Below are 14,698 nucleotides of genomic sequence, written 5' to 3' on the forward strand. Positions count from 1 at the left end.
TTAGTTTGATTTGAAACAACAAAAATTAAAAATATATTATTTATGAAAAGTTATTTTAAGAGATGGGGAAAAGAAAATTGATAAAACCAGCGGTTGGGGGACTATATTGACAAACTAATCCCTGGGTTTATCTCTTCATAATCTTACTTAATTTGAAAATAAATAGTACACACACAGGTGGGTCCCGTTCCTTGATCAGCGGTTGATATCACAGCGATCAGATTACCCGATTTCAGTTCCTCGCATATATCATCACCCTATCCTCATACTCTCAGACCCACACGATAGTCAGTCATAGCAGCAACAAACCACCGCCATCTCTCTGGTCTCTCTCTGCGTGACTAATTTTTAGTATTCGCTGTTTCTTTCTTTTTTGAAATGGCTTCAGCTGCTACTTCATTCTGCTCTCCACCGCTCACGAGCTCCCGCGCTTCCGTTCTTCGCCAATGCCAGCAGCTGAACCCTAATAGACTCTCATTTCCAATCAACTTGAACACCGCTAAAAGAGCACCGAATCTCACTGTTCAACATGCGCCTCTCCCTCTCAAGGTTCTCTGCGCTCGCGGAAAACGAGGTAAAACAAAGTTAATAAATAACTCCCTTAAACTCTGTACTCTTTTAATTTTGATTCTTGTTTGAGTTGTTTCATCTTTATTATTTTTGTTAATACTGAGTTCTTTTTTTGCTGATTTTGACGGTGACTTGATTGGAGTTTAGGAGAAGAGATAATCCATCTTGTTTTTTCTTGTAATGAATAATAAAAAATTAGGATTTGCTGTGTGCTAAAAAAAAATCAAAGATTAGCTCATCTACTCAATGCAATCGATATATCAGATAGTAGAAGGTTGCTCTTTATAGCAAATATAGGTTCAATCAGAAAAGAAGCTGAGATTTTGTTTTCGGGTTGGAGACAGTGTAAATGAATGAAATCTCTGGAAGAAATTGAAAACAGAAAAAAGGGGCCAAATAAAGACACAGGGTAGGAGAAATGTGGAAGAAAGTTAGAGAGAGAGAGAGAGAGAGAGAGAGAGTTGGAGACTGAGGTTCCTATGGAAGGGGGGAGCGAATCAGAACATGTTATTTCAAATGCCAGTCCCATTTTCAGAATTAGCATATTCTTCTTCTTGTTAGAACTCCCAAGCTGGACTGAACTGGGGAATGGTTTAATAAGTTCTTTGTTTTGATGAGAAGAGACTCAAAATATAGCAAACTGGTGATGTATGCAAAGAATGTTGCTTTTTTGGGTGCCCAAATTACTTTCCTGTGGCAGTGAAATTATCGTTTTGTTTTGCTTACCAACTGGGCCATCAAATTTTGGAGTATTGATTGGAGTGTGAAAGTATTTTATTGTTATTATTTATCATGCATGTTGAGAGTGAATTTATTCATTAACTCTATGAAGGGAGACTGATTCCCTTTCATCCTCATCTCATGTCAAGGTACAACGGCAAAAAAACCTGCCACTTCTGATCCAGTTTATCGGAACCGGTTAGTTAACATGTTTGTCAACCGAATCTTGAAAAAGGGGAAAAAGTCACTGGCTTATCATATCATCTATCAAGCATTGAAAAATATTCAGCAAAAGACACAATCAAATCCATTAGCTGTTTTACGTGAGGCAGTGAATGGAGTAACTCCTGATGTAGCGGTAAAAGCAAGACGTGTTGGTGGATCTACCCAACAAGTTCCTATTGAAGTAGGAACATTCCAAGGAAAAGCACTTGCTATCCGTTGGTTGTTAGAGGCATCTCGAAAACGTTCAGGACGAAGTATGGTTCTCAAATTGAGTTCTGAAGTTATGGATGCTGCCAAAGGGACCGGTGAAGCCATAAAAAAGAGGGAAACCACTCATAAGATGGCAGAGGCTAATAGAGCTTTTGTGCATTTTCGTTGATCCATGAACAGGATTTAATGTAGACAAGTGGACTATTGGAAGGGATAAGCGGAGGAAAGACTTATATTTGACCTATGTACTTCTTGAAATAAATGGATAGAAGTTCAAGATGAAATATATTGCTTTGTAATCTGTTTCTGTGAAACATAATCTTTTGTATTCCATTTATGTCATGTTGTTAATCTCTCATATTCTGTCCAAACATCAATTCAGAAACTTGCGTTCTCTTTGGGCTTGAATTTTAATTGTGGTCGGATGTTCTGCATTTGCTATCCTATTTTGTACTATTAGTCTCATATCCCGGTCCTTTTGCTGCTAGTACTCTCAATGTAGCCAAGGAAGTTTTAATAGAGGATGGCATTATAATGAAGTACGTTGTCAATTACCTCTGCTAGTCAGGTGGTCTATGGTGAAGACTGGACAAATTCATTGTCTTTTATACAAGCTGATGTTGCTTGTTGGTATATACGGGATGCGATGCATATTTATGCTGTGCTTTGCTTTACAAAATGGTTACATCTAATATGGAACGTTGATATCTGGCGATAGGACATGCAGTGTCAATCAGACTTGTTCTTTGAGAATAGAATACGTGGGTTGTAATCTTTAGAAAAACCCTTTTATCCTTTTGTAGTTGCTTGTCAATCTTCCAGAGAACAGAGTTTCTCATGACAATCTTTAGGGATCTTATAAGTTTTGGCTCGCTATCTTCAGCGCTGCTCTTATTTCTGCTTGCTTTATGGTTTCCAAATTGAGCTTTTTATGCTAAGCAATTATTAAGACACCTACAGTATGTTCTTGTTAGCCACATCTTTTGGGTTTGTCAGCTACAGCTGTTATTCAGGACTCTTGGGAGATGTCGATTTTGAGAAGTGACATCTCTCCGACTTTGTATGTTATTTTGCAAGGTTCTGGTTTTGTTTCAACGTTAACGTGGGTAGGAATTGGATGCGACTTTTTCTCGAGGCAGAATGAAAATCAACATTCCGACCTTTTGATCGTGTCTGTCGGTTAATCAGCTTGAAATGAAACAAGAGACAGGCTGGTTGTTCCTTTGTTCTTGGGCTCAAACATTATTTACCCTAAAAGCCCAAGACCTCTTTCTCTGACAGCGCCCTCCAACCTAGAAAAAATAATTAATATATCACTTCTTCCGGCTTCAAAATCCTAAGAAAAAAAAACACACGCCAGAGAAGTAAAAACCCATCGTCTCTACCAAAAAAGCAAGTATGGTGGTGAACAAATAAGGAAAAAGAAGCCAAAATCTTCTTCACCTCTCCTTGTGTAGGAATAATCCATAAACAGTGATCGCCATCTTCTTTGATCTTTGTTGGATGATAATTTGTTGGATCTTTACCCTTTTGTTTTATTCTTCAACAAGATCTCAATTCCTTGGTCCTGGTGATAACAGCTTTATTTTATTTTAAAGAGTTGCTCTATGACCTCAATTCAAAGGTACCCTTTTCTTTTCCTTTCTTTGATCAATTGAGTTTCATCTTCAAATTGTAAATTTCATAATTTGGGCAGTGGGGATAGATTTAAACTCTTGGGTTCTGTTATGCTCTCTGGTCTTAAGAGAGACAGGCGTTAAGCTAAGATCTTAATCTTCAAATAAAACACTTCTTGAGCTTAGCTGCTAAATATGTAGTCTTGATCAGCTCTTTGGTGAAGTAATCAAATACATCTATTTTTAGGTTTGGCTAATCAATTGGGTTCTTAATGTTAGCTTGTTTGGTGGCAGTGCTTCTTTGAATAGTTTGGTATGCACATTTTTGCTTTGATGTTTTTCTAGAGTTATTCTTAGAATAATCCTATATTGTTTGATGACTCTCATTCTCTTCCTCTGGTAATCAACAGGGGTCTTTAACTTTTTGATAACAGAAAAGAATTAACAATAGCATTAAAAAAAGAGCGATGGCAAATTCAAATCCATCGGCATCAACGCTTCCCTCTGATTCTTCTGAGCAGAGAGGAATCCATATGGCAGATTCAAACATGCAAGCTATTCAACCCTGTGTTAGCCATCAAATTCGACCCTCTTTGGATGGTCCTGTAGCTATCCTTTGGGACATTGAGAACTGCCGTGTCCCTAGTGATGTCCGCCCTGAAGATGTGGCTGGGAATATCAGAATGGCTTTGCGAGTGCACCCTGTTATTAAAGGAGCTGTCATGATGTTTTCTGCATATGGGGATTTTAACTCCTTCTCCAGACGACTGAGAGAAGGCTGCCAGAGAACTGGTGTTAAACTAGTTGATGTTCCAAACGGTAGAAAGGATGCTGCTGACAAGGCTATTTTGGTCGACATGTTTCTCTTTGCACTTGACAACCCCCCACCTTCTTCCATCATGCTTATCTCTGGAGATGTGGATTTTTCTCCTGCTCTTCACATACTTGGTCAGCGTGGATATACTGTGATTCTTGTTATCCCTTCTGGGGTTGGTGTCTCGTCTGCCCTATGCAATGCTGGCAAGTTTGTTTGGGACTGGCCTAGTGTGGCTCGTGGGGAAGGTTTTATACCCCCCTTAAAGACATTGCCTTCCCATGCAGGACCAGCTGATATTGCTGGGTATTTTATGGGATGCCGTATAAATGACAACCACGATGGCCAGAATGAAGAAGAGGCAATTGTTTACTGGGGGCGCTCGCAAAGCTATTACAACTCTAGAGATCTCTCTATAATGTCACAGTCTTTATCTGAATACAACAGCAGTTCTTTGATGACTGTGCCTTGTCACCCCACTAGTTCGACGTCACAGAGTCTCCCATCTGGTCTGAATGAAGTTTCAGCATGTCCTGCATCTTATGATGAGTATTATTCTACTATGTGGGTACAGCCTGGGGACATAAATGGTCTGAAAGCTCAGCTGGTGAAGTTACTTGAACTTTCAGGAGGATGTTTGCCTCTTACCCGAGTTCCTCCTGAGTATCAGAAGATGTATGGTCGGCCTCTTTATGTTTCAGAATATGGGGCATTGAAGCTTGTTAGTCTTTTCAAGAAAATGGGCGATGCAATGGCAATAGATGGCAAGGGTCACAAGAAGTTCGTCTATCTTAAAAACTGGAAAGCAGGTCCAAGTGCACCTCCTATAATTTTAGCAAGGAGGGATAAGACAGGAAAGGGGCTTCAGGAGGAGAGCTTGGATGCTGCGACAGGTGGTGGCTCTTCAGATGAGGTCTCAGATGAAGAAAGAGTGATGGTTGAGGAACATGAGGCGGGGAGGAACCAAGGGAAGGCTAATTTGGGAACAGCAGCTCGATATGAAGTTGATGACCCAAATCTTGAGCTGTTCAAGTTTGAGTTGCAGGAGATTCTAGTGAGCTATTCTTGTCAGATTTTCTTGGATTGTTTTGAGTCCATATACCAGCAAAGATACAAAAAGCCACTGGACTATCAAAGATTTGGTGTGGATGAGCTGGAGCAGCTTTTTGACAAGGTGAGAGACGTTGTGGTCTTGCATGAAGAACCAGTGAACAAGAAGAAGTTCCTGGCTGCAATTGGTGGCTAGGAGAAATGAGAGTTGCTTGTCTTGTAACGTGTTCACTTACATAGATCAGATAGTTGAGGCATGCCTTATAATTGCATGCTCTCTCATAGTTTTTTCCCCTTATTTTTCATAAAAGATGACGGAGAAGGCTGGATCACATTTATTCTTTTATCATTATGTGTCCTGCATGGATTTGAGTATCTCCATGTATGCCTTGTGCCTCATCGTTGTTACTGATAAAACTACTAATGTGAGATCTGTAATATAAATTCACCAGTTTAGTGCCCGAACACTTCTTTCAACATTCTCACCTGGAAAGTAGAAGCTTTACTTGCTCTTTCATTACATGTTGGCTACATGAGTTGTATTTGATGATTGATCTTATCAATCTATCGAAGTGGAGATACTTTTACTTCAAGCATTTTTGAATGGTTGGCTGCTGTCAAGACTCCGAACCTAGATCCATGTGATTTCGTGCCTCGAACTTTTAACAGCGATACAAAACAGTGCCCCTTGTATTTTACAGTGATTCAGAAGTTGGAAGCTTTTTGTTTGTATAGAAGCTTTCTCAAACCAAAACTATTTCTTTACTCTGGTACTTAAATAATATGAGACGTTCTGTTTACTATGAAAAACATAAAGAAGAAGCAGCTCAATAAAATGTGTGAAGTGTCCTTGAAGCGATTATTTTGGGAATTCCGGGTTTTTGAGCTGGTGTGAAGTTAATGGAAGACGTGATTAGGAGTCCCATGGTCTCTGCAATTGCATCCCCCAAGACTTGCTGTCGTTTCCTGAAAATGTAAGTGTTGTTGGTTGGGCTAGAGCTTTCATACCCTGAGGAGCTGAAATCACCGCATGATAGACGGAGCTATTATCTGCTCTATTTGTCAACACCTTCTTGAATGTAGTGGTGGCAGTATTCGTCATGTTCAAGAGAACAAGGAACGAAGGATAATTAAGATCAAGGCTAGCATATTCACAAGTAAAATTTGAAGGCCCTGTGATGATTTGGATCAGTTGGCTTGTACAGCTCATCGCACACAGGTAGTTAACGCAATCCTCTGCCTCTATATCATACACTAGGTCAAGGTCCATGGCTTTGTTGGGATTTACATGCCCTGCTCCAAAATCAAGGGGTGTCCCAGCAACTTCAGTGGTCATATCGATGATTCTACCAACTGCGTTGCCTGTAACATCAGCAGTTGTCATCAGTGCTGATCGGATGGAAGCAGAACTCCAAGCATGGTGAGAAGCTTTAAGCAATGCAGCTATCCCAGCTACATGGGGACATGACATTGATGTGCCGGAAACAAGAGCATAATCTGTGAGCAAATAATCATCTTCACGCATTGGTGCAAATCCTTTATTATGAACCCAAGCAGCCAGAATATGGTATCCAGGAGATAGCATATCAGGTTTCAAGAGTCCATGGGGATCTTCGATCAGGTCCTCAAGAGGAAAAATATGCCACTTTCGAGCTGGCTCAGTACCTAATAACGTTAACCCAAATTTTAACTGTTGTGTTCGTGGTATTTATGATATAGTTCTTCAGCAAGTCTCCATCTTTTGTGCTCACTATCACAATCAGCATATAGACGTAGTCTTGTTGGAGAAATTCTGCATCGTCTTCACTGAGGATAGCCCCATTAGCTCCAGCAATGTCTGGCCCACATCGGAGAGACACTGATGACTCATCATCGTAGTCACAGAAGAGGAACTTTCCTGCAACATCTTTGGGGTCTAAGAAGTTCCAAGCACAAACTTCTTTGCCTCGATTTCCTTGTCCGAAGTATACAGTAATAACAATTTCCTTCTCGCTCGTATGCTTCCATGATCTTTGCCTTGAATTTTTCTATTTCCTCGTCAGTCCGCTGTAATCCATGCAACCATATCCAAATGCAGATAAGCTTGCCATAAGTTGGTAAAGGCCTCAATAATATTTATAAGAAAGGTGAGGTCACATGAATTCCTTGCTTTTTCTTGTTTGCATTTCGATTGAGACAGCACACTAACAGCCTGAACACAAAAGAAGTGAATATGGCATTCAGAGCATCTGAACTAAGCGTTTGCCCCAAAATGCACCGATTCTATAAAATATGAAAAGGGCCTTGCCAGAACAAATGTAATTTTTGCACAGGATGGATGTAGATACGGTCAATATTAATGTAGATATGGTATTTTTTATATATCTAATTGCTCAAATCAAAGTGATGGCACAAGATTTTATTGACAGCTTGATCGTATCCGAGGAGTGAATAGGCCGCCTGAGGACAACCCATCACCAGATATTTTGGCATTTGGCCAAAGGAACAAGAAACTGGGACTGCATGCACGACCACACATTGCATAATTTCCAGCACCAAAACTTCCACCAACAATAATGGTTACCTTGGGGACCTGCACAGGTATTTTTATTGGCAAAAGTTCAGGTGTAAATAAATTTTCTTCCCATGATTTCTTCAATTTCTCAGTGGATCATGAGATGTAATGATGGAAAAAGAGAGCTTTGCAATTGTATGAGAGTACAATGAAATAAGATTAGGTTGAGTGTAAGGAGTAAAACTTTCGTGAGCTGCTAGATCAATTTTACTTTTCAAAGTGAAAACAGAAAAGAAATGCTTGAAGCAAAGCAGCCCATCTTACATACCAACGATGAAATATAAAATGTTTATATTTCGCAGCTTTAGTTGTCCAGAAATCCTAAAACATGAAATAAAGAAATGGATGTATAATAAGTACTTTCACATGCTTAAAAAAACAATGACTAGTTTTACAATTGCCTTTTCTATCTAACTGGAGATATGTATTCTCAGAAGACATTGACTTGACCTGCTGCCAAGTCTGTAAGAGTAGTGCTACAGCTTTCTTGCAAACCATGATTGTTGATCGAGGCAAACAATGATCGCCTCAAACAGAGAGCATACTGGAGGGAGATTGTGGAGAGCCAGTTTCAAGTAAAAAGCTTCTACTACAATACGACCTCGATGTGCTTGAAGAGGAAGCAAGATATCTTCCATCCCCACTCTGAAAAATAGCATCACTCTTGTTTGATTTTTCCCTACTTGTTCTTCCTCCTTCACTTCCTTCACACTCTTCATCTTCCACAGCTCGCACAAATTCACTATGCATTGGGTCCGAACTCTCATACAAAAGCCTAAGGACTTGCTTGATTGAAGGCCTTGCTCGGCCTTCCTTCTGTGTGCACCATCTCACGATAGTCACAATAGTTTGTAGCTGGTCCAGGTCAAAGGAATCCCTGATGCGTGGATCCACTAACTCCGGTAGTCTTGAATCTGATGCCATGAATATTTGAGACCACTCCACCAAATTCTTGCTCTCCTGTATTGCTCGTCTTGCAGTCACTATCTCCAACAGTACCACACCATAGCTATATATATCACTTTTCTCGGTGAGCTCTTGGGTGACCACATACTCAGGATCCATGTAACCTGAAAATCATTGTGTACTCAGGCCTCTTAGTACAGTGAACTAGCAAATATTTACAATAGAACACAAATATTGTATTCCCGGACCTGGAGTTCCACGGATATCGGTATCTACTGGTTCAAAGCATATAGAACCATCTTTTGAAGCATGGGCAAGGCCAAAATCTGCAACCTGGAAAAAAAAAATGGTGTGAAGGAGACACTGTAAAAGATAAATCGCTGATAGGTATGATTTTGCAGGACATACTCTTGCAAGAAAAACCCAGTCCTTCAAATTTTTAAATTTTTTGTAGTCTTCAAAATTTTTGAAAATCTGGGTTTTATTAGAAGTACTATCATTCTGAGTGTATAATTGAGAAATACAATATGGGCCATGAAAGAAATAAACTTACTAAAGCAACAAGGCAGTAAATCAATACACTACCTTAGCAACAAAATTTTCATCCAATAAAATGTTGCTTGATTTTATGTCCCTGTGGCACAGAGGTGGATCACAATAAAAGTGGAGGTACTCCTGCAAGTAAGAATAAGAAATGAGGAGGGGAAAATAATTCATGTAAATGAGCCAAAGGTCTGAAACCAAACCAATGGTAAGCCACTGTTTCTGTTCATTACCAGAGCATTAGCCACGTCAATTGCAATCTGGATTCTGACCCGCCAACTCAGAGGACTTCCAGGGGCTGCAAACAGGATGTCAAATCTATTCAGAATACAAGGCCGCCAAATGAGTTCCACCAATATAAGAAACCACTAATTTCTATAACCAATAGAATTTGAATCTGTGAATCTTCTGGAGAAAAAATTTTCTTTGTTAAATGAAGGCATGGATTGCAAGTGCGTGTGCACACACCAGAGAGATATTTCTCTTGTGAACAGCACCACAAAAATTTATTCCAATGGAACATAAACTAGAAAGGAAGAGTAATGCACCACATCAAATGGACTAGCAATAGTATAATGAAAATGAAGAGACGTACAATGAAGATGATCCTTTAGGCTTCCATTTGCCATATGCTCATACACGAGGAACCTGCCACAAATAACCAAAGAGTATTTGATTTTGCAGTTAGAGAAACGATAATCCCACACAAAACCAGATGATTAGAAAAAGTTTAAGCAGAGCTTGTGAATGTTCAAATCTGCCCTCGTGTTCATTATATTAAACCCATGCAAAAGTAATGTCATGGCACACATTGAGCACATACACACATCACATTGAAATGACCTCAATTTCCTACTCGTTAATTGATACAAAACATTTAGTAACATTTAAAAAGAACACCACAAGACTGCTTGCATTAAGCCATGGCATACAAACATTTACATGGACCACAAGGAAACACTCATCAAGTCTTAGTTTTGCTTGCAAGATAAGACGGAGCCAATCATAAAATACTTGAACGTAGTGGTAAACTACCTCTCATTCTTTTTTATGCAAAAGCCTCTTAGAGCAACAAGATGGCGGTGGTGCAGTCTAGCGAGTAATTCTATCTCTCTGCAGAACTCCTGTTCTACCTGCTCTGAAACCTTGTTCATCCGCTTCACTGCTGCCACTAACCCATCACTAAATTCAGCTTTATATACAGTTCCAAATCCTCCCTGTCCAATGATTGTATTGAAGTTATCTGTTGCCTTCATTGTCTCCTTGTAGTTGAATTTTCGTAGCATTGATGCAGGCCCTGCAGATGACAGCCACCCCCACCCCAAACAACCCGAAGTTATGAATTAATGAATGAAAATTGCAATTTTAACGAACACCAATATGAAGATAGCACATAACCAAGAAAGCCCAGAATCACACCTTGAAATTTCCTTGTAGGCCTAGGAGGTGGGAAGGCTCTTGAAAAGGTCTTATTTATATTCTCAGATTCCTCTATTTCTCTGTTTTTCCTACGAATAAGAAATATCAAGACTATCAGCATCACAATGGCAGCTGCTGTGACTGCAATGCCAATAAGTGGAACTAATGTCAGATGGTATGGGTGGTGGTTTGCTTTTAGGGGAAGTCCCAGCATAGCTTGGTTCGGGCCAGCAGCTGTCAATGGATTTGGAGGGGCTTCAGGGATGACTGCAGATGGAGGTGGCTCTGAAACACCAAAAAAAATAACTGAGTTAAGTGGTTGGATAACAGAACATAGAACAAGAACTACAGATGAAATCACTTCCCATGATGTGAGACGGTTCAGATAACAGCTTCCTGGCCAAGAAACGAAAATTAACTCATAGTAAATATATAATATCCTGTATCTAGAAGGTTATAGCATGACAAATAACTTGCGTCTGACTGACGCAATATATTGGGAAAATTACTTTGCCCTTTTCCAGGATAATCTGTGTGTATTCTCATTCTTCTTAAAAGAACTGCATTTAACATAGTCCATTTACCCTTTAAGCGGAGTTTCTTCCCTAAGTCAATATTTGAACTTCTTATACTTTGATTATCTGAACCATTATCTTAATTTCATAAAATGCAACATTGATTCAAATTTCACACTGTAAATAAACAAAAGAATGCAAAACTAGCACAGGGGTACATACTCGACACAAGCAAGAAATCAGTAAACACATGAAGCAGAAAACTACTCATACCTAAAGGGATGTTGAGCCCTTGAACTCCGAAGAAACAGCTTGCAATTTCAACTGCTGAAGCATCATCAAATTGGCTTGCAAGTGCAATAAAAGTTGCATCGCGGCAGGTACTCAATGTCAGATTATTATCTGTTCCCACCAGATGATGAAGGTATATAATGCCAGCATTTAAACACCTCTTGCAGTCACTTTCTAACAAAAGGGGAAGTCTGCAATTTTGTGCAACGTCCACGAATTTTGGAGACCCCAACATCTGAGTGACAGTTGATCGACCCTCACACTCATAAGTCACTGGAATTTTTGTCCCAAACCCACAAAAAACTGTTGCATCACTTGGAACTCCATACAGTTGCATAGTTTGAGAAATGGAATTAAGACATATATCAGATAGATTCGAGGCAACCCCTAGATTGCTAGTTGCATTTGCATAACGAGCAATGGAAACTGCAATAAACGTATTAATATAGCGGCAGCACTTTCCTCTTCCATCTTTACTGGAGCACATAGATGCTGCTAAGGTAAAATTTGATCCACTCAGATCTAAGGGGCAATCTGCAGAAGTAGCAGGTGTTGTTGTGAATCAAAATAATCATTTTTCAACAAAAAAAGAAGAGAAGAAAGCATCACCAAAAAAATAGACTTTTGATTGTTTACTTGGGAGTTCGAAATAACACAACAATATCTTCAATGTAGACAATCTCTAAATTTTCCAGCAATGTGACAGTATAGCTATAATATGAATATTGGCACTAACCCAGTTACACATAACCATAAAAACAAAACTGCTCATGGAATCCCACGAGTCTCAGGAATCAAACACATTGGAAATGCTCAATAATGTCTCAGCAAAACAATTATTCACTAAGAAAAACAATAACACCTCAAAGAATTCAAGCTAGAAACCAAAACCCTCTTCCAAAGGTCCTCCCTTTTCACAAAATAATCGCTCGCAGTAAAGAATAAAACAATCAATAAAATGCAAGTAACTTCCTTTCTCAATCCAAACAAAAACACAAATATCAAAAGCTTACATCTTTCTGAAACAGAAAAGAAATGCTAATTAAATGGTACTGACCTGCCATTGTTAAATGCAGAAGCATTGCAATAAATGCAAGTAAACCCAGCAACAACAACAAGGCATATCTATACACCACCATTGCCAAGACCAAGAAGGAAACTTTGAAGCTAGAAAGAGAGAGAAAAGAGAAGGGAGGCCTTAAAAACAGAAGCTGGGTATGTTTGGTGCATTTTAAGAGACTACACTGTTCATTCACAGAGGGAAGAAGACTGACTGAGGTCTAGAGCGTGACTCGCTAAATACAGTTTAGTGATGTGGCTTTTTGCTATATGGGAAATGGAAAAGGCTAATTTATAATCTTAATGCGCATAATCAAGAAGCGAGTCCATCATGCCTCCACGGTCACATTGTTCAGGGTCGTGCGTGTTAAGTGGTTTCACTACGGTCCAGTGAGCGGGCGAGCTATGAAATGGCAGGTTTTGGAAGTTGGGTATAAATTGAGCTGCATTTGTTGTGCTAGTCGTCAATGTGACTGCTTGGACCACGAGAAATCTAGTTCAATTGGAAAAGGTACAAAGTGAATTTGATGGTAGCTGTTGTTTTCCTTAGATTTTCTCTTGGCAACATAGCCATTTTCAGTTTATTATTTTGGCATGGGCCCCTTTCATATCTGAACCCCATCGCCATGGGTTGTTTGCCCATTTCTACAGGCAAAGATGTAATGATAGTTCTTTTTCATGGAAATAAAATAGGATGAACTTAAAAGTGACATTATACTGTGTTCTATTGCTTTAGACTACACTGTATATTATTCCATGCTCTGTGGAGTTATTTTTCTCAGAATAAAACAAGAAGGAAAATCCACCCAAGCTTTTTGAATCATATTTTGAAATTGGCATATTCGTCTTAAGGGTATGAAAATCTTCAACCAAACAATATTGCGTCCAAAATATGGAAATTCTTGAATTTTGTATGAATAAGCACCGGGTCTCCTAAGATAGACCCACGATTTCTTCTCACGAAATGAGCACGAAGGAAGCAGCAACAGCCCAGAAGCAAGGGTCCTTTTGGAGTTATATATATAAATCTTCCAATATGGACAAAAGGGGCAGCTCAATAATGATATATAAACAATTGCCATTACTAATTGCAAGCCCACATAGGCACATACATATATAATACACCAAGCATGTGATGCTCCATTGATAATGATGCTACATGCTACAACTGGTGTTTGTTTTGTCTGCTGGGGAATGTTGAGGATCTTTTTAAAAGCTTTTGAGTAGATAAAGTGACATTTTAATTCAGTTTGGAAAGCTTTGGTGTGAAACGAGTAGGATTATTGGTGCTATTTCAACTTTTCAGCCTTGCAATCCACGCTTAGAATTTTGGCGAGTTCCACTTTTGATAGGGTGACGCGAGCATAGTTGTTGCTGCACTCTATCTATCTATCTATCTATCTATCTAATTGCGGGTTTTCTTTAAAAGAAACATTATCACAATTATCTCAAAATAACACTATCCGAAATTTTTTAATGAAATAACACACTTTCTATTTTATCATACTTTTAAAATGAAATATACTAAATATTGTTATTTTCAAGCATGATAAAATAATTATTGCGTTTTAAAAACACGATAACTTAAACATGTCTTTGTAAAATTTAAATTCCTTCCCAAATTAAAAAATACAAATAAATCCTTGTTCCTTTCTCGAAAAATCAACTTCCATAACCTTCATCTCTTTAAAAAAACTCAACAATCACTTGTTTTTTCTCTTAAAACACAAAAATAAAATATAATTCATCTTATTCTTTAAGCATCTTAGGATATTTTTCTCTTCAAAATCCACTGTCATTATTGCCACCTTTGTCCTCATCGCCCCAGCCTTTTTTCTAGTCTTATAAGCAAGATAAACATACTATATTACTTTGAATTTGTATTTGATTTAGTTGAAATGAAATTATTGTTTAGGGTTTTTTGAATTAGTGATAAATTAGTTATGAATACCATCAATTATGTTGATTTGATATGGTTGAATATGAAAATAAATAAAATTAATTATGAATTAATTATTTCAATAAATTATTAGTTGCATTGAATTGTGGATAAGTTGCTAAATTTGGTATTTTCTTTAAACTCTTTTGATTTTCTATGAATTTGAATTTCATTTAATACAATTAAGCATAAAAATATCAACTAGATTTGATATCATCAATTATGTTTAATTTTGATCAATTATGCACTACATTAAATTTTGTGAAT

General features: G+C 38.4%; 3 protein-coding genes and 1 pseudogene across 5 annotated transcripts; 2 read left to right on the forward strand and 2 right to left on the reverse strand.

The window, feature by feature from the left end:
• Positions 1 to 260: 260 nt before the first annotated feature.
• Positions 261 to 2,083, forward strand: LOC133699687 (small ribosomal subunit protein uS7c). Its single transcript, XM_062123052.1, has 2 exons — positions 261 to 574; positions 1,440 to 2,083. The coding sequence occupies exons 1-2, from the start codon at positions 379 to 381 to the stop codon at positions 1,892 to 1,894; spliced, it is 651 nt and encodes a 216-aa protein (XP_061979036.1). The 5' UTR covers positions 261 to 378; the 3' UTR covers positions 1,895 to 2,083.
• A 627-nt stretch (positions 2,084 to 2,710) lies between these two features.
• LOC133699686 (uncharacterized) lies at positions 2,711 to 5,670 on the forward strand. 3 transcript variants are annotated; one of them, XM_062123050.1, is made up of 3 exons: positions 2,711 to 3,349; positions 3,589 to 3,654; positions 3,752 to 5,670. In XM_062123050.1, the coding sequence occupies exon 3, from the start codon at positions 3,809 to 3,811 to the stop codon at positions 5,399 to 5,401; it is 1,593 nt and encodes a 530-aa protein (XP_061979034.1). In that variant the 5' UTR covers positions 2,711 to 3,349; positions 3,589 to 3,654; positions 3,752 to 3,808; the 3' UTR covers positions 5,402 to 5,670. The 3 variants fall into 3 exon arrangements, with proteins under 3 accessions (XP_061979034.1, XP_061979033.1, XP_061979035.1); XM_062123049.1 differs by lacking the exon at positions 3,589 to 3,654 and having other exon boundaries at positions 2,713 to 3,349; XM_062123051.1 differs by lacking the exon at positions 2,711 to 3,349 and having other exon boundaries at positions 3,368 to 3,654.
• Positions 5,671 to 6,118: 448 nt separating this feature from the next.
• Positions 6,119 to 8,257, reverse strand: LOC133699453 (subtilisin-like protease SBT1.7; annotated as a pseudogene).
• On the reverse strand, positions 8,000 to 12,896 carry LOC133699683 (probable receptor-like protein kinase At1g49730). The gene is made up of 9 exons (XM_062123048.1): positions 12,491 to 12,896; positions 11,416 to 11,967; positions 10,628 to 10,912; positions 10,244 to 10,505; positions 9,804 to 9,856; positions 9,442 to 9,506; positions 9,251 to 9,340; positions 8,914 to 8,998; positions 8,000 to 8,829 (listed from the first exon to the last, which is right to left on the reverse strand). Exons 1-9 carry the CDS (start codon positions 12,570 to 12,572, stop codon positions 8,288 to 8,290), a joined length of 2,016 nt encoding a protein of 671 aa, XP_061979032.1. The 5' UTR covers positions 12,573 to 12,896; the 3' UTR covers positions 8,000 to 8,287.
• Positions 12,897 to 14,698: the final 1,802 nt, after the last annotated feature.

This window comes from Populus nigra, chromosome 7, assembly GCF_951802175.1.
Source record: "Populus nigra chromosome 7, ddPopNigr1.1, whole genome shotgun sequence".
Classification (NCBI taxonomy): domain Eukaryota; kingdom Viridiplantae; phylum Streptophyta; class Magnoliopsida; order Malpighiales; family Salicaceae; genus Populus; species Populus nigra.

What these genes read in the sequence shown, in the direction of transcription:
- LOC133699683 (XM_062123048.1), bottom strand. Translation starts at nt 12,572, where the DNA reads ATGGTGGTGTATAGATATGCCTTGTTGTTGTTGCTGGGTTTACTTGCA. An exon ending in TCTGCATTTAACAATGGCAG is followed by an intron (nt 11,968 to 12,490) that starts GTCAGTACCATT and finishes CTACTTCTGCAG; the next exon opens with ATTGCCCCTTAGATCTGAGT. An exon ending in ATGAAAATTTTGTTGCTAAG is followed by an intron (nt 8,999 to 9,250) that starts GTAGTGTATTGA and finishes TTTTTTTTCCAG; the next exon opens with GTTGCAGATTTTGGCCTTGC.
- LOC133699687 (XM_062123052.1), top strand. Translation starts at nt 379, where the DNA reads ATGGCTTCAGCTGCTACTTCATTCTGCTCTCCACCGCTCACGAGCTCC. An exon ending in CTGCGCTCGCGGAAAACGAG is followed by an intron (nt 575 to 1,439) that starts GTAAAACAAAGT and finishes TCTCATGTCAAG; the next exon opens with GTACAACGGCAAAAAAACCT.
- LOC133699686 (XM_062123050.1), top strand. Translation starts at nt 3,809, where the DNA reads ATGGCAAATTCAAATCCATCGGCATCAACGCTTCCCTCTGATTCTTCT.